The sequence below is a fragment of the Caretta caretta genome, chromosome 3, assembly GCF_965140235.1.
Source record: "Caretta caretta isolate rCarCar2 chromosome 3, rCarCar1.hap1, whole genome shotgun sequence".
In the NCBI taxonomy this organism is placed as follows: Eukaryota; Metazoa; Chordata; order Testudines; family Cheloniidae; genus Caretta; species Caretta caretta.
Genome location: NC_134208.1, coordinates 168,819,366 through 168,846,883, shown reverse-complemented (window position 1 = coordinate 168,846,883; position 27,518 = coordinate 168,819,366). Strand labels below are relative to the sequence as shown.

Genomic DNA, 27,518 nt, shown 5'->3' with positions numbered 1-27,518 from the left:
GGAATCTCCCAGGCCCTCCGCGGCTCACGCGCCAGGACGGTTTCCCCGCGGGCCGGGCCGTTGCGAGGGCAGCGGGCGCACACCCGCCACAGCGGGCTGGGCACAAGTAGGACGCGGACCTCCAAGCTCATTTGCATACGGCGCCCACTGATTTACCCTCATTCGCTTCTCGCATAGAGTCCCCGCGGCACGTGGCAGCCGTGACCCCGCCCCCTGCGTTGGCCGCACGCACCACGCGCGAGGTAAACGGGGAGGAGGAGGAGGAAGAAGGTCCTTACATAGGCTGTCCCATTGGGAGACACCCCGCGGCTCTGAACTCAGGCCCCGCCTACCCGGATCTCCCGGATGTAGACACTATTCCCTTCCTGTCGGGGGTCAGTCTTGTGCTTCCGGGTAACGGGGACGCTGGAAGCTAAGGTGGGGAGTCCGAGGCGGGACGTGGGCCCTGGTAAGTGCTGGGAGCGGCGCAGCGCTGGCGCCCGGGAAGCAGCTTCCCCGCCCTGCCCCCCGCTGTCTGCCCCCTCTTCTCCCGCCCCCCCCGCTGTTTGTCCCCCCCGCTGTCTGCCCCCTCTTCTCCCGCCCCCCCTCTTCTCCCGCCCCCCCCCGCTGTCTGCCCCCTCTTCTCCCGGCCCCCCCCGCGCGGCGTTACACCGCCCGCCCCGCCGCGTAGCCGCGGGCCCTCTCGGCATCCGCTGCGGCCGGTGGCTTCCTACGGGAGCTCCCTGGTGGCCGCCCGCAGGGGGAGAGAGCGGAGCGCTGAGCTGCGCCCGGGCCGCGGCCCTGGCAGGAGCCCGCCCCCCGCAGTACATCGCGGCCGGTCGCGCGGGGCGGTTTCACTTGCCCGCCCCGCTCTGGCGGGATCCTCTGTGGTCGCCCCGAGGTACTCACAACGTCTGACTCCGACCCCGCGACGTCACACGGTTGGCTTAAAACCTGTGAGATGACGAGAGACCCCCAGGGGTGCGGGAGCAATCTGTACAGTGGGGCTGGCGGCGAGCCATTGGCCCAAACCGTAAACCCTGCCGGTGATGGAAACCACCCCAGTCAGGAGGTGCTGCAGCAACCCTACTTCCAGCCCCTGTGGATAACGTCGGGCAGGGGTTTCTCTGCTGCCTTCTGCTCTCCGCAGCTTTACAGGGCGTTTGGGGCCATGTTTTTCTCTACTGCCCTGAGCACCAGAAACTTGCTTATGGACGCTGAGATTCTCCTGTAATAACCAGACTGGGGTTTTAAGTAAAACACCGGATATTGCTAGAGTTGGCCACTGTGGTTCTGCATATCGCTGACTTGCTCACTAATTGAGAGATGGTTGATACAGCTTCCTCAAGCGCTGGTCACTGAGGGACAATCTTTGCCCTAAAAAAGGGATTGAAAGAGAGAAGTCTATCCCTCCCCAAAGCTAGACTTGCTGTTTCCACCTGCTCACAGTTGTGGAGCACACAGTATGATGCTGTGTGTAACAGCATGTGTTGGGTTAGGCACATTTTTAACTTTCAGAGGTCATCTCCAAAAGCCATGTATATGTGCATCTGCAGTTGCAAATGAGCCTGCACTGTGTGTTAGGTTGCCTAGCAAAGAAGAGTGTTTTGACTTGATTTTAGTTTTCTGATGTTTTCAGGATTGCACTTGTACATTAGGCCACTATATTCAGTCTTTTGAATAAAAGTTGTAACAAATGCTGAGCATCATAATCTTCTTAGTGCCCTGGCACTAAATTTTATGATTTAAAAACTTAGGAAAATGAAAGATTTTTATTATTACAGTAGGTTAATTTTTGGGCCAGTCAACCCTGAAATGTTTAATTTAGCCCAATTGTGCCTACATTTTTAAGGTGTGTAAGATTGCTCAGGCTGTGAGATCCTTTTGGTGTAAGATCACCAGATGCAGAGAGTAGTATTAATCCAGTATTCATTTGTTGTCACAGGCTTATATCATGATCATAGCAATTTTTCTTCTTTTGAGAATTTTTAAAATTTTAATTTGCATGAACTTTTAGTTTAACTATTCCTATAAAGTTGCATTTCAGTGATGCTATCAACATCTTGCACTGACTGTTTCCTCATCCCTTTGAGGTCTCCGGGAATTTAAATGAATAAAATAAATTTCCGAGTCTATCTCCTGTTAGCACCGTCTCAAGAGTTTACCTATAGTATTAATATTGATGTCATTTTGAAAAGTAGATAAGTATTATCCTTATTTTACATTTGCAGATACTATGGGCTTGTCTACACAGAGTTTTAGTCAACAATAACTTTACTTAGTGTGCATTCAAGTGACTTGTGTCCATACAACATAATTCTTCAAAGTATACTAACTGGCCAGGAAATACATGTTCTATAATTCACTTTGAAAGTATATTAAGTTCACTGAGTATTGAATTAGTGCGGACTAATATATGTGTATGTGCTCTTCCCATTTCCACTAGCTTGGCAGTCTGCAAACTGCTATCCCACATTGCTTTGCATGTTGCCAGGACCGGTTTGTCGCTTTACCTGTGTGCCCTCCACTGCTCTGAGGTCATGGTGACTGGATGTCAGATAGCATGGATGTTTTGCTCTAATCACGTACCATCTTAACGGCCGAACACTAAGTGCTAATGACTTGCACTAAAACAGCTATGAATGGAATCATAGAAGTGTTGGACTGGAAGGGACCTCAATAGGTCATCTAGTCCAGTCCCCTGTGTGACGGGTTACCGCCCCTCTGGGGTGCTACTTGATGTACTAGGGTACCACTGAGCCCGCCTGTTCCACTAGCCTGGGCTCCCTTACGCTGTCCTGCTGAGCCAGGCCCTCAAGCCTCCTCCAGCGTACACACAGGTAGGGACAAACCCAGCTGCAGAAAGACACAGAGTCTGAAATCAGCACTGCATGGGAAGGCTTCAGCTAAGGAATTGCCCAGTGCTCAAGTGCACACCCCTTCTGGAGTGTAAACCCAAAATTATATTGTCTTGCACAGAGGACTATACAGCGTAAGCTCATGAAATTCACCCCCTCCCTCAGTGTGGAGGAAGATATGCACAGCCCCCTCCCTTACCTCCCCCAGTTATGAATTCCACAAACTAGTTTTAGAGAAAACAAAACAAGTTTATTAACTACAAAAGATAGATTTTACATGATTATAAGGGATAGAAAACAGCTCAAAGCAGATTACTGAGCAAATAAAACAAACACGCAAACTAAAGAAACTGTTTACAACTAGTTTCAGAGTAGCAGCCGTGTTAGTCTGTATTTGCAAAAAGAAAGGGAGTACTTGTGGCACCTTAGACTAACCAATTTATTTGAGCATAAGCTTTTGTGAGCTACAGAAGTGAGCTGTAGCTCACGAAAGCTTATGCTCAAATAAATTGGTTAGTCTCTAAGGTGCCACAAGTACTCCTTTTCTTTCTGGTTACAACTAGTAATTTCTCACATTAAATGTTTTATGGCATTTCTTTCGCAAGCCAGACACCTTTTTCAGCCTGGGCTCTTTTCTCCCCTGCCTTTTTGTCCTTGTTTCTTAGATGTTTTCAGAAGTCATCCTGGGCAGGGATTCAGTGAAGAATGAACACTGATTAAGTCAATCCCCAGTCTTAAATAGGTTTTACATATGGCAGAAACCCTTTGTTTGCCAGTGAGGTTCCCATCCCCCTCAGTGGAAAAATACTGGTATTCTATGATGGAGTCCAGTACCAGGTGACATGATCACATGACCCTGCAGTGTCAAGCAGCCATGAGTCAAAGGCCATTTGTAACATCCCAGGAAGCTTCTCAGGAAGGTGGGAGATTAGTATCTTCAAAGTCCTATTGTTCTCCCTAATAGCCCATCCAGACTGATTGCATTCTGTCTGGTGGGAGTTCCCCAGGTGTAAGCCCACTTGTAGTTTTACAAAGTCAATATTCCTAACTTCAGATATAGAAATGATACATGCATACAAATAGGATAATCTTCAGTAAATCATAACCTTTCCAATGATATCTCACAAGACCCATCTTAGGTGTGCTATAATCATCTAACAATATTTCTATGAAGAATATGGGGGATAGGGTCACACCCTGCACTCAAGGCAGGACTAAGGAATAACTAGACCACCTGTCAGGAATGTTTTTAAAAACCTCCAATAACAGATTCCGCAACCTCCCTAGGCAATTTGTTACAGTGCTTAACTACCCTGAGAGTAAGGAAGTTTTTCCTAATGTCCAGCCTAAACCTCCATTGCTCCAATTTCTGCTCATTGCTTCTTGTCCTATCCTCAGAGGTTAAGGAGAACAATTTTTCTCCCTCCTTCTTGTAGCAATCTTTTACGTACTTGGAAACCGTTATATCCCGCCTCAGTCTTCTGTTCTCCAGACTAAACGAACACAGTTTTTTCAATCTTTCCTCACCGGTCATATTTTCTTGCCCTTTAATAATTTTTGTTCTCCTCCTCTGGACTTTTTGTCCACATCTTTCCTGAAATGTGGCACCCAGAACTGGATGCAGTACTCCGGGTGAAACCTTATCAGCTTGGAATAGAGTGGAAGAACTATTTCTCATGTCTTGCTTACAACACTCCTGCTGAGACATCCCATAATGATGATCACTTTTTTTGCAACAGTGTTACATTGTTGGCTCATATTTATATTGTGATCCACTATAATCCCCAGATCCCTTTCCGCAGTACTCCTTCCTAGGCAGGCATTTCCCGCTCTGTGTGTAATTGATTGATCCTTCCTAAGTGGAATACTTTGCATTTGTCCGTATTGAATTTCATCCTATTTACTTCAGATCATTTCTCCAGTTTGTTCAGATCATTTTGAATTTTAATTCTACAAAGCACTTGTAACCATTTTCAGCTTGGTGTCGTTTGCAAACTTTATAAGTGTACTCTCTATGCCATTATCTAAATAGGTAAACTGTGGTTCACAAGTAGCTCTATGTGTCCCCTGTGGCTCTTTGCAGCACATGACATTAAAACACTTTGATTTAATTATTAACCAATCAGGATGCTTTTACTATGTTGTTAACCAATTCTAGTTGATAAAATAAGTATACTTGGTCAGTCATTTTGCTATGAGAGTACAGTAAATGAAACAATGAATTCACACTACTGTGGCTCTTCTGGGTAATATTGATCATTCATTTGCTCCTTAACTACCGAACGCTGAGTATCACTGATTTAGATCATTCGTGAAGATATTGAATAGAACTGGACCCAGGACCGATCCCTGTGGGACTCCTCTCAGTATGCCCTTCCAGCTTGACTGTGAACCACTAATAACTACTCTATGGGAACAGTTTTCCACCTTATAGTAGCACCATCTAGGCTATATTTCTTTAGTTTGTTTATGGGAATTAAGCAAGAGTAAAACTTATGAAAATGAACCACTTCATGTTCTTAGGGATTAATTTCAAATTTAAAGTTCTCTTAATGTAAACTGCTTTAAAATAAGAATACACTAGAAACTGGAAAACCATGAGTTTGCAATTTTCTGTATGTCGGATGAGAATTTTAGAGTACAGATTCTGTCTATTAGAATCATAGAATTTAAAAATGGAAAAGACCTATTAGATCATCTAGGTCATCTTCCTGCTAATGTAAGATTGCACTGTAGGGAACATTTTCTTATGTTTTGCATGGATGTTAAAGGTAACATGGCACAGAGAGAGAGGGAGGCGGGGGAGGGTGTGTGTGTGTGTGTGTGTTTTCTCTGGTATCCTAGCCAGAATTCCCCCTCTCCATGCCACTGTTGAGCAATATGATATGTACTGTCTGCTGAGTGCTCCACACCAAAGGTGGATGCATTTCAGTGGCTTTGTGTTGTATTTAGCCTATGAAGCCCTTTGTGGCGAGCCTTCTGAATAGAAGGTAGTATATAGCATGTTTTTTTAATTATGTACAAACTTAGATGTCTGCAAAATTTGTTTTAAAATCTGCTTTGAACAATGATATGCAAGTAGTTGCACAGAATTTTTCATTTAATCAAGGTACAACAGTCTTAAATTAACTTACACACACACACAATTTATATATATGAATTTAAAAGTGGTGAGTATGAATGCAATTTTTGAGTGTGGATGTGTGTGTGTGTACACACATGTAAATACTTGGGATTTTTTTGTGCAATTCCTGGCATAGCATGATTAGACCCTACACCCATGTTCATCCTGGTGTAGTTTGATATTTATCTTTCTTCCCCCATCTAAATAATAGGAATTGATCATGGAAACGTTCCCTGATCTCCACTACCATTGTACATGTATGTTTCAAAGAAAGCCTTTTTGCGGATATTCATATATGTTTCTTTTCATTAGATATGGATAACAGACGTGATGAGAAATGTGGAACACCATGCGCTACGTCACAAGAAGAGATGAAAGTCAGAGGTGGGAGTCATGAAATCAAACTCCTAGTCTAGGACAATAGCTGCTGCAGAAAGACTCTTGTTTGTATACTATGCTTTGCATGAGTAAAAATGTTTGATGGCATTGCTTGGCATTGTCATTAGCTACATTATGTTGGAAATGACAGAAGGCAAGGACAATGGTTTTATCTTTTTTTAATGGATTCACCAAATCTTGTCTTAAATTTTAATTTCTATAAAAATATGTCTTCTGAGCTTAAGTTATTAGCTTTTGTGTTGTCACTATTTGAAACCTAATGAACCAGGCCTTGTATTCTCCTCAGGGAAAGACAAGAGAAAGCGAAAACGCAGCAGAAGCAGATCATCATCCATTTCATCAACATCATCTGCTAGCACTACTACTACATCCTCCTCATGCTCTTCATCAAGGTCTTCCTCCTCTTCAAGCAGCAGAAGCAGTTCAAGTGGCAGAGGTAAGTTGCCATTACTGCACTTGAGTGTGTATTTACTCGTTCGAACGGTGCTGCTACACACATTTGAAACTTGCTTTAAATGTAGCTTAATTACCAGGAAATAACTGTACAAGTTAGTGCACAACCTTTGCTGTCTTTTTCTTCAGACTGTTTCCATGTAACCACTTCCTGTAGCTACTCCAGCGTCTCTCTATACACTGCATGTGCTGTCATGTAAAATAACAAATCAACATTCGAAATAAAAAATATTGTTTTCACTCAAAGCAACAAGTAAGATCTCAAATAACATCGCGTACGTTTAAAATGTTTTAAAACAAAACAATTGAAATTTTTTTTCTATTTTGCCTGCCTGTCCAGACCAAAGTTAGTTTTTTGGTTTTATCTGAATTTTGGTCTCAATCCTGCGAATGCTTAAAGGTGTGAAGTTTACTCATAGGACTAGTCCCGCTGAAGTCTATGGGACTGCACTCATGATTAAAGTTGTGGCTCAAAAGCTTGTCTATCTCACCAAGAAAAGTTTGTCCAATAAAATATATTACCTCACCCCCCCCCCTTTGTCTTTATGATTAAAATTAAGCAGATATGTAAACGTTATTTGACTGGGTGTCCCTACGGGTGCTCCACTTTAGGTGTCTGTGTGCCTGTGTGCTTTCAATCAGAGATCTTTTGGTGGTAGTGTCTGTGGGGTCCACATCTGCACCATGTACATCCCTATGCTCCAATCCAAGACCATATAGAGGAGGGTGGACCTGCCACTGTTCCAGTTCCTTCTCAGAAACCTGCAACTAGAGGTGCAGCATTGCGGTATCCATTAGCTTCAAAGTTTTAGCTAGCTGACTTATTTTAGTCTTATCTCTTTTATTTTTTTTATTAATTTCCCAAACATGCTGTGTGATTTTGGGGGTCCCCCCTCACCCCTTCCACACCTGACCTTGACCTCTCCTTGTCTTTCACCTTCTCTGTTGCGGGGTATGCCCAAGATCTCAGGCAGCAAACCCTGTCAGACCCGTAATAGGTCTTTTTGCCTTAGTGATGGACATTCCAGCTGTCTGAGTCTCATGTTCCATCTAAGTGCAAGGTCTGCACTGGTTTTAGGAGAAGATCTAGGAAGCTGAGGGACAACAGGCTCAATCTTCTCCTCATGAAGCATTCCTTGAGACCTGCTACCATTTCAGGCCCCCTTGTATATTGGCCTCAGACAACCTGAGTGCCCTGGCAACTTTCACAGCCCTGACTCCAACAAGCGGAGACCTGGGAAAAGCTTCAGAGGGTCTAAGAAGAGGGAGAAGTCATCCCCGAAGCAGGTAGCAAGTATACCTTGCGTCTGGTATGAGTACTGCTGTGGTTCCTACGTCCTCAAAGATCATCTGCAGCATGGTACTTCCTGAGAAATTTCTCAGCAAACAGCCTCACTAGACACTGACGTGGGTACCCTTCTCAGAGTCCTCCAGAGACTCCTTGAAGAAACTGTCTTTGACCGTGACCCACTTCTACAGGTAATGGGTGAAAGGGCCATATGGATCGTCGAGCTGTACCATCCCTGATAACATCAGCTTCATCCTAACCAGCCACTTGGAGCCCTACTTTGTTGGTATCAACTAGGTTCCTTTTGCAAGAGGATCTTTGAGTGTCAGAAGAACCTGAGTTGCGTCTACTGAGATGTATGAAGAGAGATCTTCTGAAAGTACTGATGTATAGTTCCCCTGTCCCAGAGTGTCACCACATCTCTTGTCTACATTACACAGTTTTGTCCTCAAAAGGCAGCTTTCGTCGGCAAAACAATGGTGTACACACAGCAAAGCTCCTCCCGCTGATTTAACTCTCCTGATACGCTGATGACATAAAACCACCTCAACAAGAGGCATAGAGCTTTTTGTGATGAAGTTAGAGCGATGCAGTGCCAGTGTGGACACTGCGCTTGCTTATGTTGCCCTAATTGGTCTCCAGGGGGTGTCCCACAATACACATCATGACCGCTCTGGTCAGCAGTTTAAACTTTGCCGACCTGCCTGCATGCAGGCATGCGCCCCTCTCCCTTTAAAGCCCAGGAATTTTCGAAATTCCTGTTCCTGTTTACTCGGCGTGGACAGCTCACATAGTAAATGCACAGCTAACCATGCCAACTTTCTGCAGCAAATGCACTCATGCCTGGAGTACACTGGAGTTGTTGGGTTTGTGGGGCGAGGAGGCTGCGCAGTCCCAGCTCCGCTCCAGCTGTAGGAACTTGATACCTACGGGTAGATTGCTCATGGCATGCTGAAGAAGGGGCACAAAAGGGACATGCAGCAGTGCTGTGATAAGATCAAGGAGCCGAGGCAGGTGTACCAGAAGGCAAGAGAGACCAACCGTAGCTCTGGTGCGGCGCTGAAGACATGCCACTTCTACCAGGAGCTGCACACCATCCTCAGTGGCAACCCTACCTCCACCACCAAGAGTCGCTTGGATGCTTCGGGGGGGACTGGAGGCAGCGACCAGCGGAGTCAACCCTGGGGACAAAGTGGTGGACAAGGAAGTGGAGTTGGAGTAGGATGTGGGACATGCAACAGGGTCGTCCGATGGCCTGGCGAGCCGAGCCAGGACCTCCTTTTTGACTCCGGAGGAGTCTAGCCAGTCCGAGCACTCAGACTGTGGCATGCCTGATGCAGGAAAAGGGATCTCTGGTAAGTACTAATTTTGCTTTGATACTGCATGGTGACAGGAGGTTGAGCTCCGCTTTATTTTGTTACATGATAAAAGTGGGATAAGGGATAGAAATTAACAATACTAGGTACTCTTTGCACCTGCTTCTCATTACCCTGTGCAGCTATGCAGTGGGGGCCCTGTGGAAAAGTTTGTTAATGCACGCCAGGATGTCCTGGGAATCCTCCATAGTGATTTCTAGGAGACTTTCCTGGAGGTACTCTGCAATCCTCTGCCGAAGATTCCTTGGCAGAACTGCTTTGTTTCTTCCCCCGCTGTAGGAAACTTTGCCACGCCAATCAGCAGTTACTTCTCCAGGAACCAAAGCAAGCCACAGGCGAGCAGCATACGGACCCGGTCAGAAGCTGCATGCATGCAGGAGATGCACCCTTGCATCCTTGGTTACCCTCAGGAATGAGATATCAGCTTTGATCACCCCCCACCTGTGAAAAACAGTGCCAGTATTCAGAGTAGTGTTCCTAGGCGCTTGTAGTGATCCCCTTCGGAAACCACCGAGACCCTTTGTCCCATCTTGCCCCTTCCCTCTCCCTCCCTCCCAGGCCAAACTCACCATGTTTTGGGCTCTCGCTGTGCTGTGTGCTTGCTAAGGGAAAGTGAGAGAGAGATGTATGTAACTGTTATGATTCAAGGCTGTGAGTGCACTCATAATACTACCTCTGTTTGTTGTTTCTGTTGTTTCTGCAGATGTGCCCTTATGGGCCACCTCCTACGCACCAGCGGAGCACCTCCATCAGATAAGGAGGCGAACCAGGAGGAGTAAGGAGGACATATTTAGAGAACTGCTGCAATCAACTGATGCTGCAGACAGTGAGAGCAGAGCATGGAGAGAGACGATCAATGAAAAACTCAGAATGGATAGCCAGGAGAGGAGACGGGGGCAGGAGCGGATGATAAAACTGATGGAGGACCAAACAGAGATGCTGAGGTCCCTGATTGCACTGCAGGCAGAGCACATCCGTGCTCAACTTCCCCTGTAGCCTGTACAGAACTGCATTCCATGCCATCCCCAAACTCCCCACACACATTCCTCGCATGTTCCCAGCCTGTCGCAGTACCCCTTGCCCTTGACCCCTAGGGATATGTTTCATAATGACAACTGGACTTACAGCTGTGAGAGCCTCATTTGAGACAGTAATCCTTAGGGTCATGTCCCTTATAGGAAATGGAAATCTGTGTATTGCTGTTTAATAAAAATGTAGACTTAGCAATAAAAGGAATCTTTTTGTGTCCTGCACACAGTAGTTGCTGCTGAAATTCTTATATGGTGGCAATTGTCATATTTGCTACCAAAGCATTAATTGTAGTCTGCAATCATTACAAGGGTCATTCAAGGCAGCAAGTAAACAATGCCTGGCTGAATGCATTAAAGAAAGACACATTACTGGGGCTCATTGTCAAAATGCTGCTTCAAAGCCTCCCCCATTCAAGCAGCCCCCTGTTGAGCCCCTCTAATAGTTCTGGAATCTAGCTGCTCAAAATAAGCCACCAGGCAGTGTACCTAAACGCTCCACCCTGGGGTAACTTTCCCCCTTAGCTTTGCAAATGTTATGCAGAGCACAGCAGGCTGCTATGACCATGAGAAAGATCTCAATGAAGAAAACAAACCTGCCGAAAAGGCAGCTCGAGCAACTCTTTAGTCTTCCAAAGGCACATTCAGTGGTCATTCTGCACCTGCTGAGCCTGTTGTTGAAACGCTCCTTGCTGCTGTCAAGGTTTCCCATGTAAGGCTTCATGAGCCACAGGCGTAAGGGGTAGGCTGGGTCTCCCAGGATCACTATGGGCACTATCCGCATCCCTTATTGGAATCTTCTGGTCTGGAAAGAAAGTCCCTGCTTGCAGCTTTCAGTACAGGCCAGTGTTCCTGAAGATGCATGTGTGATGCGCCTTCCCTGACCACCTCGTGTTGATATCAGTGATACTACCCCTGTGATCGACCAGCGCGTTCAGTGCCATAGAGAAGTAGCCCTTTCTGTTGTTGCACTGTTACAAGATGGCCTGGAGCCAAAATTGGGATATGTGTGCCATTTGTCACCCTGCTGCAGTTAGGGAATCCCATTGCTGCAAAGCCATCCGCTATTTCCCAAACGTTGCCCAGAGTCTCAGTACTTAGTAGTAAACATAATTAATGGCCCTGCACACTTGCATAACCATAACCCCCACAGTGGACTTCCCAACTCCAAACTGATACATGACTGGTAGCAGTCTGGATTTGCCAGCTTCCCAACAGCGATTGTCGCTTGCTTTTCCACTGTGAGGGTAGCTCTCATTCTGGTGTCCTTGCACTGCAGGGCAGGGGTGAGTGCTGCACACAGGTCCAGGAAAGTGGCTTTGCATACCCATGAATTCTGAAGCCACTGCTTATCATCCCCTACCTGCATAACCATGTGATCCCACCCCTCAGTGCTTGTTTCCCAAGCCCAGTGGTGATGGTCCACTGTGTACAGCAGCTCCCTGAATGTCAACGTCAATCCGGAATTGTTTTTTTCCATGGCACACAGCAGGGCACTATTCACTTTCTGTTTTGCAGCTTGTGAAATACTGCAGGATCTGCTGCGCTGTGTTCATAATGCTCATTGCAAGACTGGAGTGCAGTGTAAGATCCATGCTTTCAGAGAGAGATGGTGGGCACAAAGTTTGCAGGCGATGTTCAAAAATGGCGCATAACGTAGTCAGAAGCCCATGGAATGATGGGATGGCGAAAACTGCATCATGGGACAGTGAGCTGACCCCCATGATGGACTGTGATCCATTCCCAGAACTAGTGGCAGAAGATGGCAAGTTGCACAGTGGGATGGCTACCCATGGTGCACTGCTCTCTCTCTCGATCCAAAGCACCAACTGTGGACGCAGAAAAGGACCTAGGGGTTACAATGGACGAGAAGCTGGATATGAGTCAACAGTGCGCCCTTGTTGCCAAGAAGGCTAATGGCATTTTGGGCTGTATAAGTAGGAGCATTGCCAGTAGATCGAGGGACATGATCATTCCCCCCTATTTGGCATTGGTAAGGCCTCATCTGGAGTACTGTGTCTAGTTTTGGGCCCCACACTACAAGAAGGATGTGGAAAAATTGGAAAGAGTCCAGCGGAGGGCAACAAAAATGATTAGGGGGCTGGAGCACGTGACTTATGAGGAGAGGCTGAGGGAACTGGGATTGTTTAGTCTTCAGAAAAGAAGAATGAGGGGGGATTTGATAGCTGCTTTCAACTACCTGAAAGGGGGTTCCAAAGAGGATGGATCTAGACTGGTCTCAATGGTAGCAGATGACAGAACAAGGAGTAATGGTCTTTAAGTTGCAGTGGGGGAGGTTTAGGTTGGATATTAGGAAAAACTTTTTCACTAGGAGGGTTGTGAAGCACTGGAATGGGTTACTTAGGGAGGTGGTGGCATCTCCTTCCTTAGAGGTTTTTAAGGCCCGGCTTGACAACACCTTGGCTGGGATGATTTAGTTGGGGATTGGTCCTGCTTTGAGCAAGGGGTTGGACTAGATGACCTCCTGAGGTCCCTTCCAACCCTGAGATTCTATGATTCTATGACATGCTCCGCTGACAAGGAGCATTGTGTGAACATGCACAAGCGATGTAATTACAGTGGTTTATGATCGTTGATGTAACTTAAGTCAGTTTAATTTGGTAGTATAGATGTAGCCTTAGGTGAACACACAACACTAACCCACAATCCCCTAGGGCTTTGTGTCCAGCCCCTTCCATCCAAAAACTTCCCACTCAGTTGCCAGGAACCGTAAGCAACCTCCTCATTGAAATGCAGCTGCTCAGCATTTAACCCTTCATTTCCACACAGACAGCTCACCTGGAAACACAGTAAACCTTCACATATATTAGCTATGGCCAGCACTTAAGAAGCCCAGCATCAAGTGCGCTGCTAGCTGGCCAGAGGAACACAGCTAGAGTCTGGTTAACCTCCAGAGCAATGTGAGCAAGACATTTGACTTCAGCAAAAGCACAAGAAATGATCATGTCTGCAAAGGTATAGCCGAGTGGCTGGCAGCATTGAGGATTGAATGAACAGATGAGCAATGCAGAGAACAAATCAAGTGGCTGAAGACAGTACCTCAAAGTCAAAAGCCTGCTCTACTCTACAAAGTTAGGTAGATGTAAGTTGCCTTGCATAGACCTAGTTGTGCTAAAATTTGCCACCATCGTAAGCTGTCCATTACGCTGACATAATATAACCATCTCCCTGAGCCCCTTTGAGCCATGGTCAATGTACTGAGATCGTCACAGCATGAGTGTAGACATTGCGTTACCTATGTCTGCCTTAATAGTCCTCCAGCAGCTGTCCCACAATGCCCATACTGACCGTTCTGGTCACAGTTAACTCCACTGCCCAAGGGTTACATAGACCAGAAGATGCCCATCTTTAAAACCCCATGAATGTTTGAAATACCTTTTCCTGATTGTGCCTCTTGATGAGCACACCTCTAGCAACTGTCCATGGAGGGGTTGTGTGTAACTGCCCAGCTGATTGTGCCATCTACGCACTCCAGATGCGATCCGTCCCAGAGATACTGGATCTTCTCGGCCTGTGGAGAAGCTGTGCAAATACAGCTACAGACCAGCCGTAGAAATGTCGACATCTATGAGCAGATTGCCCAGGAGATGCAGGACAAGGGGTATGACAGGGGTCAGCAGCGGTGCTGCATGAAAGCAAAGGAACTGCGTCAGGCATATCAGAAGGCCAGGGAGGCCAACAATCGATCTGGTGCCAAGTCAGAGACCTGCAGCTTTTACAAAGAGCAACAGGCTATAGCTTGTGGAGACCTCATCCCCACCCTGCACACCACCATGGATTCCCCGGAGGAGCCCGAGTCACAGGCCCCTGCCATAAACACTGAGGAGGAGGGTAGGGGATGTGATCAGGGGTTCAAGCTATGTTGCGAACCAGGCCCTGTTTGAGAATCTGCTGCAGTCCAGTCAGTCAAGCACAGGTGAGCGTGATGCAGGGGAAGGAACCTCGGGTGTGTACATTTATTTCCCATTACAGTGGCACTCCCAATTTAGCAGGAGACAGCCATTGACTTTTTATTAATTTATTCAGACTAGAAGAGGTAGAGGTACAACAGTGAGAGGTAGAATTATCTGGTTTTCATTCCCCTCTTTTGGCAGAGGATGGGGGACGCAGAGCATTTTGTTTATGTACACAAGGGTGTCCCTTGAATCCTCCTGAGAGATCTTGATGAAACTTTTGTAGCCGTACTCTGCAATCTGCTGACAAAGGTTTCTAGGGATGGCAGCCTTATTTCTTCCCCATGGTTGGGCACTTTCCTATGCCAGTCAACGATAACTTTGGCAGGTACCATTGCAGTACGCAGGCTAGCAGCATACAGGCAAGGGCAGCTTCAGGATGCCAACAGCAGCTGTACTCTCTGTGGCTTTGTCACCCTCAGGAGTGAGATCAGCTAAAACCACCACTGCTCGTGGAAAATGGTGCCAGTCTTCAGAGCCATTGTCCTATACTCCCATATAGCTTCATACAACCAAGCAATTCCCTCTTCATTTCCCTTACCCCTACTGGGCCATACTCCCCATGGCTGGTGCTCTGAGTGGTGCCATGCACAAGCGCTCCAAAGCAGAAGTGTCAATAAGTGTTTAAAACTTTAGGGGAGCAAGGGGAAGGGAGTTCTGAATTTTAACTTGTGCTTTCTGTTATGACTATACTGACATATAAACCCTGTATTTTGTCTGCTGCTACTGCTGTTGTGGCCTTGAAGGGTTCCCTACACACCCGCAAAATGCCTGAGCCAAATGATGAGAAAGAAGAGGACTCAAGATGACATATTCACTAAGACCCTGCAAGCCCATGCTGCATCGGACCATGAAGAGAGGGCTTGGAGGATGAATATCACAGATTTTATGGAGAGGGAAAGAGCTGACAGGCGAAAGTCCCAAGAGGCCCATCGGAAAATGAAGAGGGAGACACACCAAGACATAATGGGGCTTCTCCAGCAGCAAACACAGATGCTGTAGGCTCTTGTGGACCTCCACATTGAAGCATCCCAGGCTTGTCTGCCTTTGCAGTCCATGGAGAACTGCAGCATAGCGCCTCCCTACATGCTCCTCAGCATTCCACGTGGCATTGGAGCCGCATCCCTACCCCACCACTCCATACTGCGGGAACAGAAAGGACAATCACAGCTTCTCATTGAGATCCAGTCTGATGACCGAAGGGATGCTGGCATCATTTAATCTACCAAAACCATATGTAACTGTCATTCTGCACCTGCTGAGCCGGTAGTTGAATCTTTCTTTGGTGGTGTCAGGGTGGCTGGTGTACAGCTTCATGAGCCAGGGAAGTAAGGCTAGGTTATCCAGGGTGACCACTGGCATTTCAACATCACCAATCATCATCCACTGGTCAGGAAAGAAGGTCCCTGCTTGTAGTTTTCTGAATAATCCTGTTTTTTTAATGATGCAAGGGTCGTGTGTCTTCCCTGACCAGCCAACACCACCAGTGAAGCATCCCTGGTGATCCACCAGCACTTTCATAACTATAGAAAAATAGCCCTTTCAGTTGATGTAGTCTGTGCCAATGTGGTCTGGGTGCCAAAATAGGGATATGTGTGCTGTCTATCTCTCCACCATAGTTTGGGAACCCTGTTGCTGCAAATCCATCCACTGTATCCTGCATGTTGTGAAGAGTCACATCTGCATATCAAGAGATGATTAATGGCTCTGCACACTTGCATGACAGTGGCCCCCACAGTGAATTTTCCAACTCCAAAATGACTTTCCACTGACCAGTAGCAATCTGGTGTTGAAGATTTCCACAGTCCAATCCCCACTCACTTTTCCATTGATCGTGCAGCTCTCATTTTGATGTACCTGCACGGAAGGCTGGGGCAAGCTCAGCATGCAGATCCAGGAATGTGGCCTTGTGTATCTGAATGTTCTGCGACCACTGCTCATCATCCTAAGCCTTCATTATGATGCAGTCCCACCAGTCTGTGCTTGTTTCTCAGGCTCAGAAGCAGCAGTCCACTGTTTGCAGCAGCTCCATGAATGCTACCAACAATCTTGAATGGGTTCTCACTATGTGCCCACGGATAATCTACCTTCCAGGAAATCATCACATTCCAAGTGGCTCTCCAGATACCAGAGGATTGTGCATCTTGTGCTTGTAACGCTTATGACAATAGTGCAGAGCTGTGCAGGCTCCATGCATCTGTCAGAGATGGCGGATAGCGATACGTCCCATGCGGGTTTGTGGGATTCTCAAAATAGGTGTGACAGTTATGGGACGGAGATGTCATTATGGGATGGAGAAAACTGCATGATAGGAACTTGATGCTGCAGTCCCAGTCATGCCGCTGTGTCACTTGTTTCTGCCTCCCCATGCATTGCCAAAACATCTCAAAAGACAGTGCACTGAAAGGTGTCGAGTTGCACACTGGGATACCTACTCATGGTGCACTGTCCTCTACATCGAAACAAGCACTCCCAGTGAGTTTGTACACTGCCAACTGAACACTAACTGCAGTGGCTTTATGCTGATGTAACTTGGGGCAGCAAAAGTCTGTAATGTAGACGTGGATAAAGATTTTAATGGCACCTATGGGAACTCCCTGTCTTCCTGCCTCTTTTACAAGGAATTCGACTGGCTACTGGGACCTTGTGACAGGATGTACCTACCCTGCACCAGCCCTGCAAGGGTTAACTGTGCTTTGCAGGCTGAGGAAGCCCTGCCCCTCTGACTCTGCTGGGCATGCTCAGCCTGGAGGCAGAGTATAAAAAGAAACAGCCCAACTCAGTCTGGGCAGGCTGCTCAAAGGGGAGGGTGTGCAGACTCTCTCCAGGGAGCTGCTACAGGTTCTGACTATAAGCCACGGCACGCAGAGTTCCAGACGGACTCCAGGCTGCCTGACGAGCCCAGAGAAGAGACTGTGTCAGCAAGAGCTACTCCACCTGAGGACCCCAGAGACCCAGGGGAAACGTGGAGCATTGCCGAGGGAGAAATGGTAGGAAGCGGTCTAGGGGACTTAGACTCTTCTCCAGTGAGTGAACTAGGGAACCAGTCAGCGTGTTTCGGGAGGATTCCCACTGACTCGATGGTGAGCACCCCCACCACCACAACGGTCCTAGGCTGGGACTCAGAGGACCAGTGAGGGGCTGAGTCCCCCTACCCTGGGTGCCACACCCCCCTGAATGGTACCCCACTTCCCCAGCAGACCAATAGGCCACATAATCCCTATTGTGAGGTGGGCCTCTCTATTGACTCTGGCCATTGGGCCACGCTGCTGTGGGTGGAAGGGCCGCTTTATTGACACTGGCCCCTAGGCCATAAATATCACATTTGATAGGGTGACAAACGAGGGACCTAACTGGCTGCTCTACAGTTTTTTTCCCTTCTTCTCACCATACATGACCCAGCACCCGTGATGGGCTGTACCTACCCCACAACAGACCTGTAACGAGCACTGAACCCACAGTGGTGCATGACAATCTGCTGAGCAGGGATGGCACCCTTATAACTTCCCAGCCACAGGTGCCACCTGAAGTGACCCTGGTGCTGTGGCCAGTAACCAAAGAGGCTATGCCACTGGAGCAACTAGAGCACAGCTGGGTCTGTACTTGGAACAGCTGTTTGGAGATGACCTTGGGAAGCAGCACCCTACAGACCCTGCATCAGAGCAAGCTCCAGAGCCTACTGGGTTTCTGCTGCCATGTTTGCTGCTGTTAATGTATGGATGGGAGAGATATCCAGCTTATGGCCCTAGGAAGTTATTAATATAAGCCAGGGGTTTAGTATGCCTCTGTTCAGTGCGAAACCCACCCATTCCCCTAACACCCTCCACCCTACTTTCCTCCAGTACCACGTGGGATTCAAAATGAACCCCACAAAATGAGGAAGAAAAGTTAAGCAGCTAGCATGAAACATAGACTAGTTACTTGCTGATTGTTACAAGTATAGGTTGGGGCTCCACAAATAACAGTCTCATGTACCCTTCTTGTGTAATACAACACAGCTTATAAATAGGCCACACCTGTACTGGCCTGGACTGCCTGTAAAGTCCCAAAAAACCCTGGCTGTTCAAACGAAACCAGAGTGTGTATTTAGTTCACAGCTGCCTTCAATATGAATCCAAATTACAGCAGAGTATGGCGGTCTCTCTGTGCTAGGAGTCCCCTTCGCTGGCGATCAGCCAGGTCTGTTCATGGACACGGTGCTTGTAAGGAGGCTGTATTACATCTCCATGCTAAATCAGCATCTTGTTGATCTTTACCAGGAATTTTCACTCGTTACTGGCTTATGACAAATGTGAACTTCTCACAGAGTAGGAACTCTAGATGGTTACGTTCCAGGATGAGGCGTGCTTATTAGGGTTACCTCTGTAACTCACGAGCCCCCTCTGTAACAGTTCCTGGGGGTACCCAAGGTTGTGAGGCACCTCATTACCACCTGGCCTTAGCACGAGGAAGCCTTGTCTATGCCTGGTGGGGATCAGTTCCCTAACACCACCAGTCTCTGGCAACACAAGCACTGCCTTCTCTGTAGACTCTCTGTAGACAGATTACTGATAAGCACACTCCAAACCCAAGCCCTCCGAACAGCCACATATAGGGTCAGGCTCCTGTTCCATTAGACCCCCCCCCAAAGGACAATGCACCACAGCTTACCAGTTACACTGTAGAACCCAGCTCCATTTAACACACAGCACTTAGATTTGTTTACAGAGAAAGCTAGTATTGGTTTATTTAACAAAGAACCGATTCAAATGATCAGAAGTAGAAATATTGGAAACAAAGTGTTCCATATAAAATAAAACTATAATGGGCATACTAGAGCCCAAATTTAGCTAATAAGACATTGTCATGTTATAAGAGCAAAATCTCAGTCAAGGCAATGAACACTAGTATGTGGAACAGACGCATGTAACCTATGTATTCATCCACTCCTGTCCAGTTGTGACCTGCACATATAAAATGCACCAGAAAGGCCAAGGACAACAGAGGGACAGAAGATACCCAGAAATAGCTGTCCATGTCATTTGGCAGCATGCATCTTCCACTGGTTTGTCACTGAGTTTGATTATTGTGTTGTACTTTTTGATTGCTGCTAGTCAGCCTTTCTGGTTTTTACTTTTACATGTTTAGAATAAAGTGTTGAATTTGCACACAAGACTACAGTAGCAAGTTTTATTATATGTAGTGTTAAAGGTGGCACAAACTTTAATAAATGTCATCACATACCCATTCTCAATAAACCAAGCAGAGGCCTGCCTGCTGCTTCTGGGCCATATGGCAGCTTGTAGGTTCATAACACTTCACGCCAGGCTGCTCTCCTGATGCCACCAACCCTGGCCCAGAACCATCTACACTCCAACAAGCACAACCAGTCCAAACAGATGTCTATCCCTCTGAGAGTTCTCAGCTCTCTCAGTTGGTGGAAGGATCCCCACAAGTTTGGAATGAGAGTCCCATTTTTGTGTTCACCACCCACAAAGACCATCACAACAGACTCCTCCCTAGTAAGCTGGGGAGCTCATCTCCAGAACCTCATGGAACAAGACAGATGGACTCCACAAGAGTCTTCTCTTCCCATCAACGAGAGAAGTTTGGTAGGCATGCATCCACCCACTTTCTACCCAAGATCAAGGGTCACTTGGTCAGAGTCATCATGAACAGTAGAGTGACCACGTGCTATACGAACCTCTAAGGAAGAGCAAGATCCCAGTCTTTGTGCACAGAGGCAATACAAACTTTGGAACTGGTGCATAACCCACCAAACTGACATACCATTAGCATACCTGCCAGGTCTGCACAACACCATAGCAAACACACTGACCAGACATTTTTGCTAGGACCACAAATGGGAACTGGGTGATCCTATCCAATGAAAGATTTTTGTCACCTGGGGATTCCCAGGGATAGACCTCTTTCCAACACTGTTCAACACAGCATACCAGCAGTTCTGCTCCAGGGGAGGATGCAGGTGCAGCTCTTTCGGAGATGCCTCCCTCATCTCACCCATTGGCCTGGAACTCTGTTCTGTGCCTGTCCCCTAATACCATTGTGCCTTAAGTTCCCGAACAAAGTAAAGCAAGAGAAAGCAGTAATCATCCCCTGAGCACCAACCTGGTATGAGGCAGGTATGTTTCCTGGACCCGATTCGCCTGTCTCTGTGGCTACCTCTTTGCTTGCCTCTGACCGCAGACCTACTGACCAAAGGATTGGGCACAATACTCACCCCCGTCTCTCCACACTACATTTCAAGGCCTGGCTCCTCAATGGCCCTTGGGTACAGTAGAGTGTAGTAGTAGAGTACAGAATGTGCTGTTTGAATAGTAGAAAACCCGCCACAAGAAAGACTTACTTGCAAAAGTGGAAGCAGTTCTATTCCTGGTTCACCCAGCAGGTATTATCACCCTCAGTCACACCGCACTCACTGAGTTTAAAAACCCTGGGTTTGTTACTGAGCTCCATCCAAGTCCACCTGGCTACTACTGCAGCTTTTCACTTACCTATTTAGGGGTGTTCAGTATCCATGCACCCTGTGACCTCAACATTCAACTTTAACCAACCTTTTTCCTCACGACAGAGACCCTGCTCCACCTTGGGACCTTAATCTAGTTCTCAACGCATTGAGGAAACCACCCTTCAAGCTCATAGCGAGTTGTTCTGTCATATGTAAAAAGGGGAAAGTACCATCCTCTCACTTCACAGAGATGCTAAGCTATTAATGTTTGCAAAGCACTAAGATATTGTAGTGATTAGTATCATAGAAAAGCCCAGGAGGAAATTAATTCTGTCTTCAGAGCAGGATTTGAATAGCGTGGGGTAAATAAGGCCTAGGGCCACACATTGAACAAGGATAAAACAAAATAGTGCATCACTGCCCATTACTTGAGCACTGTCCATCCTGTGCACTGAATGAGTCCGGGGTCCTGTGGAAAAATAATGTGATTATATAATTAAAGACTTTATTGATGCACAGGGGGGTCCAAAATACTGGCATTTCTTAACTTTTGAGTGCTTTACGCTGCAATGTTAACATTCTTTTAATATAGCCTTTTTATGTAATAGTCTGACGAAATTATAGAGCTAATTGCTTAATTTTAGTCATTATAATCTGTTCTCTGGACTGAGCTTGGCAACCCCTTATTCAGAGTCAAAAAAATGTCACAACTCTTCTACATATACTAGAAAAATAAAAATAAAAATGTATCAGTGATAACAATAAGACCATATAATTTGTGTGTGTTTTGAGCGGTTGACAGAATACTTGACTTTGAAGGGGAAGGGAGGGGCGAGTGTGGAAGTGAGATTGTCTTTGCTTTAGATTGTACTAAAATTTTCCAGGGCTTATGACCCCTGTAACTGCATTTTGTAACTCCACTTGGAGTCACATACCCATCAGTTGAGAAACACTGATCTAGATAGTATGTTGGATAGGTTCATAATTTGTGACAGTAGCTGCAGAAACAGATAGCCTTTGTTTGAAATAATATAAATATACTGATGCAAGGAATCACTGGGGGTGAATTACAGATTTATAATGTCGATATTCTACCACGAGGTGGCAGCAAACTGAGTTAGTGTTTGTGTCATTTTGTGCCAAGGTTCATATATTTTAGCTAGACTTAAGTATTCTTTTATTACTCACACTTGCAACACTGTCCCTCTCCTGCAGTACTCATTTCACTGTTTTATCTAAAATAACCCATATTTTTAAAATAGTAAATTATAGACTTTTATTTTCTTCCAGATTCTCCCAAGTCTAAATCAAAGAAAAGGAAAAAAGAAAAACGCAACAAAAAGGTAAATATTTGCTGACAGAAATAAATAGCAATCCGGGCAAAAAAATGTAGATGCTACTGTATTCTGGTGTGATTAAAACTCACCTGAGAATCAAAATAAGGAACATAATTGTTCATTTGAAAGGAAACATTTCTGTCATGATATTAAATGAATTGAAATTAAAATGTACAAATTGACTGTTTCAGAGGAGAAATTAAATGGAGCTTCTAGTAGTGTCTGGATTGGGTGCAGGTAGAATTTAAGGCACTCTGAGAGGAATTGGGGACCCTGGTATGAGTTATATTACTGAGCTGCTGCCTCTGTCTATACAATCACTGCACTACCGGTATGAAACTTCTTGTTAAACACCTTAGGGACTTTGTGTGATGGGTGCTATATAAAACAGCAGCCAATTCTCCTGTGGTAGCTTTGCGGCAATAAAAATGCAATAATGGGCTTATGAGTGAAGACAGTTGCCTCTGGTCTACATTTCTGGTCTCCATCATTTGGCCGCACAAAAAGGAATGAATTCACCATTGTGTTTAGAAATGTATTAGCTTCAGTTCCACCGAATGTTTGTGGACATCAGAAACAAATTTTAACTTTTTGAAAGTAATGTGGAACAGACTACAGATTTTCCTAAATTCTGTTTAAGCTAAATAAGATTGTGATATCCATCAAGAAAATATAAGCAGTTTAGATATAAAAATGTAATCTGCATTTTGTTACTGTCTAATACTTTTTATTTCTATCACTTTCTGCTCAGGGATTTCAGATATTTAGTGAGGCAGGGAGGACCAGACTCCCCAGAAACGGGGTCAGGGAACCCACCACCACTTCTGTTTCCTGGGATCCTGGGGGTCACTAGGCCTTAACAAACATCAACCTCTTTGCTGCCCCCCAATTAATACATCTCCCAGAGTTGGTCCAGGTGTGGGGAGCTATGGCAAAAGTGACTTTCAGGACAGTAGAAGGAAATTTATGAGTTCATGTATATTTGGGTTGGGTTTTTTTCTCTTGTGTTTCTGTGAGAAGTATGAGCTTTGCATATGTGTCTTGTACCTGTAGAAGAGGAAGAAAGAGAACAAGCTGAAGAAAAAGAAAGAAAAGAAAAAAAAGAGAGAGAAATCAGGACCTGTCCAGCTTTCCAAGGTACATATGCTGGTGTCGGTTTCATAGTGCTCTGTTACACTCCCATTCCTCCCCATGCACAAGTGTTTATGAAATAAAAGACCAACCAGGAAATGGAATACAGTTGGCCACAGCATCCCTAGCTTCTGCTCTCCAGGACACGGAAGTTAGCATCTGTTCCCTGCTTGATGATAAAATGTGCTTATTAATATAATGTTGTTTTGAAAAATGTGAGCATATTTTTATTCCTTGAAATGTATCACAGTGCATGATCTCGTTTTAGTACCTTAAAGACAAAAAGAAGACTGAAAACTACAGTATGATAACAGGAAAAAAAATTAAGATGAAAATAAAGAAGAGTAAAAAGGATAAAGAGGTAATGGCTGAAAATGGTCTGTATGTCCCAAAAGAGGGAGTACAGTATCTTTTTATATTTTCCCAGATCACTTGCATTGTGTAGATGAGTTGATCATACTTTTAAGAGTTTTAATTGAGTGCAGTTTTTTATGTAGTTATAGGGCCACCAGAGAGAGACTAGACTTTAGTCCCTTGGGCATAAAATAGTTTTAAGATGTTTGCGTGGACTATTCTGACATTCGAGCCATGTAAAGGGTGCCTGTCTAGGTTAAGTAAGGAACCATCTACCATTTTCTTGTAACCAGTTCATGGTTTTCTCCATTGGTGTGATTTATAGTTGGTTTTACTTTTAACTCTTCTATGAAAGAGGGAGTACTCCCACCTTCCCAGTGTCCTGTGTTTCTACATTTGGCTATGTTCCTTGCCCCCATTTTCTTGAAGTGTGTGAAGCTAGCCATAGCCGCGCAGGTGTCAAATGGGAGAAAAGGGGGTGGTCCTCCACACATACTTTCCCCACAGCTCCAGAGCTTCTGGATGATTCTGTTAAGATGGTCAGCTGTGAAATAGTTAAATTTAGACAGTTAAACGGAGGCTTGAGAGTCACGACCCAAATTATATTTTCACACTTCTCAGCAGTTCCCCTTGTTTGTCTGCAGTCTGTGAGACACCAATCAGCAGGCATTCAGTTTGGCTAGCCAGTGCTGTTGAATTTGATTGACTAACTGTTCAGTAATAACTGCTCACTTTATAGTTGATATATTACACTGACCATTTTGAGGTAAGATTTAGTCAAAAATATGTTGGTTGGCTATTGTTGCCCTCAAGCCATGCTGAATCTTGCTTTATTTTGCCACATTTATCCGAAGAATCAAACTGCCTGATGTCTAGATGATGGTGCTTCATAGTTCCTTATCTGATTATTTATAGTGACTATAATACCTATGGTTGATGAGGTTGGTACATTTGTGCCACTTGTTCAAACAATTTAGTATTTGCAATAAAAGTTGTGTTCATAATATTACATTCTAAACTGTGACTCTTTATAACATAGATGTTGCTACTTTCAGAAAAACAGAGTGAAACCCGCATAAGGGACCACCCTTAGAAGGCATCCTGAGGCTGCATATCTGGCCTGATTCTCCACTGCCTTGCACACAGCATAGCCATATATATCTGTGCAACACAGGGGATCATGATATCCAGCCATCTGGATTTGGTAGCAGTTGACATGCACTTTACGCAGGTGTAAATTACTACACAGAATGCAAAGCAGTGGAGTATCAGGCCCATTGAGTACTATTCTGTTCCTGTGAGAAAACTACTTCTTTTCACTGATTTTCTGTCTCCCTTGAGGGGTCCTTTAAGTTTCTGTGTAATAGAAATGTACACTTCCAAGCTGACTTCTTAACAAATTCAATTGTTTACTGAACAAATGCGTGATTTATAAGAACTGCTTTTCTAATCCACAGAGAGACCGAAACCGTGCTGAACTCCTTGATTTCCTAAACTCTGCCTTGTAATGGAAAGAGTGCCGAGCAAGGACTTGTAAATCTCCCAAGCCAACCGGTCATCATGCCTAGCAAAACACAAAGGAAACTCAGGGAAAAGGGCACCATTTGTGACAAGACCAGGCTCTTATGCTGTGAAGACAATCAGTGTCCTTTATAATTGGCAAAATGAAGAGTTACTGCTAACTTGTTTATTAATATCCATGTCCTCCTTTTGAGATCCTAAAGTAATATCCAAGTTGCAATGTTGTATGAGTGCTTAAAATCTGTTGCTGATGATGATCTGAAGTGAAATTATATTATTGTACTTCAGCGTATCAAATACATCCCAGAGCTGCATGCAGAGTACACTGTTAATTTCAAATGTCTGTAATGTTGCAATAGCTGAAACAAAGCAGAGTACTTGTAGGTCGTCTGCTTGAAAAATTAGGTGTTCCTGTATATATCTTCCTTAGTAGTGATTTTATTTGTTTTAAAGATGACGATGACTCTTTGTGAATAGTACATCTACAGAAATGAATATCTTTTTTAACAGTCATTCTTCAATATGTTGCTTTCTCAAAAAGTTTGAGACTCGGGCCTTCTCACAGGTGTTTATTACCATTTGTCAAAGCTTGGTAACAAATTTATAATTAAAATATTCTAGAGTAATAAAAACATTAGCTGAATATTTTTATTCAAAACTAGAAGCAGAAAGGACTCCTCCTTGGGCACAGATCAGTTATGTTTTGAACACTAGTGCATATTCTTGCTATGTATAGATTGCTACACATTCTGACTGCTAATCACTCTTACTGGTTCCCATGCGTCAGGGAGAGAGGCTCCAGTGTACATTGCAACAGAACTAAGAGCAGTTGACTTCAGCGGGAATTTTACATGTAGAATGATCATATGATACATGGGCCTTAGTTAAAACACACAGCTAAAAACACTTGGGGCTGAGTTTGAACAAGAGTACCAAAGTATGTGACATCTGAAGAACCACAGCAGTGTTCCAAGGAGACGTTGTGAAACCTTCTTACAATCCGGAAGCCAGTTTTATAAAGTATTTGATGTTAAAAAATTGTATAGAGATTCTAATAACTAGAGAATTATGATTTAGCAAAGCACTTGTGTCCAACCCCATTCCCAACAATACTTAAGTGTGTGCTTAGTCCCATTGGCTTCAGTGGAGTTTAAGCACATGCTTAAGTGCTGTCCTGTATTAGGGCCTGGGGAAGAAGACTGGGGATTAGGAAATCTAGGTTCTATTTCTTGGTCTGCCACTGACCTGTGACTTAATCGCTTTCCATTTTCATATTGGTAAAATGGGCGTGATACTATTTATCTGTGTAAAGTGTTTTGACTCCCTGGGATGAAAAGTACTGGAGAAGTGCAAAGTTGTATGGAGTAGCACTAACCTCTTCGTCATTAAAGTTAAACTGACTTTTCATTTTAATCCTGTTTTCCATCCCATTCCCATAAGAAACCAATGTCCCTGCAATTTCACAGGCACGTTGTATGGAAGGCTAGAATTTCTCTAGGAAGTATGGGGGGGAAATCAGAATTTTAAATTAAAGAGCTGTTTTAAGAACTCCCCAGTGGGTTGACTTTTTGCAAAAATGTAGTTTTGGGCTTCACATATCTCCAGAATGGCTTGGCCTACAAACTCCACCTTTGTCTTGTCAGCCCTGCTGAGGAGAGTTTAGCTGGTTTTTGGTTGGATTTTTTTTTGGGGGGGGGGGGGGGGAGGGGGTTTGGGGAGAGTGGAGATTTAGGAGATTATTGGGATAACTGCAAAGATGGGGTATGCAGGTGCAACCCTAAACCCCCCTTCCCTGCCTTATGAGAGCAGGGGTATGAAGAGGCAGTGGAAGGCGGGGTCAGTGGAAGGTGGCAGTGGAAGGTGGGGTCAGACACCTGGTAAAAAAATGTCCAACCCAGTTCAGAAAGACCAAGAAGAAGCTAGTAGGAATTGGGGAAACTGACCATCTTGCTTATACAGAACTGCACTTCTCTTTAAACAGAATATTAGAATATTTGGGTGTTTCAGATCCCATCTTAAATAAGCACTTTTGTGCGGTTTTGCTCTGGGTTTGTGATTTTGTGCATTGGGCAAGTGTAAAGAAAGACTGCACAGAGGAAGCTCTGTCTTTATAGCATGGTATTGTAGCGTTCTCTTACTTTGTGGTGCTGTATCGCCATCTGCAAATGCTCAAAATCATGAATCAGGCCCCCCAAAAGAGATTAAAAATAATTATTTGGGGGTTCTTTTTATTTGCCTGTTGTTGGGT

The 27,518-nt window shown here is 45.2% G+C and overlaps 1 protein-coding gene across 2 annotated transcripts; it reads left to right on the top strand.

Moving 5' to 3' along the window:
• Window positions 1-288: 288 nt before the first annotated feature.
• Window positions 289-26,683, top strand: LOC125633603 (uncharacterized). Of its 2 annotated transcripts, XM_048843111.1 has the most exons (7): window positions 289-448; window positions 6,274-6,345; window positions 6,647-6,796; window positions 22,218-22,270; window positions 23,318-23,401; window positions 23,664-23,756; window positions 25,207-26,683. In XM_048843111.1, the coding sequence occupies exons 2-7, from the start codon at window positions 6,276-6,278 to the stop codon at window positions 25,255-25,257; spliced, it is 501 nt and encodes a 166-aa protein (XP_048699068.1). In that variant the 5' UTR covers window positions 289-448; window positions 6,274-6,275; the 3' UTR covers window positions 25,258-26,683. The 2 variants fall into 2 exon arrangements, with proteins under 2 accessions (XP_048699068.1, XP_048699067.1); XM_048843110.2 differs by lacking the exons at window positions 22,218-22,270; window positions 23,318-23,401; window positions 23,664-23,756; window positions 25,207-26,683 and adding an exon at window positions 10,181-10,730.
• Window positions 26,684-27,518: the final 835 nt, after the last annotated feature.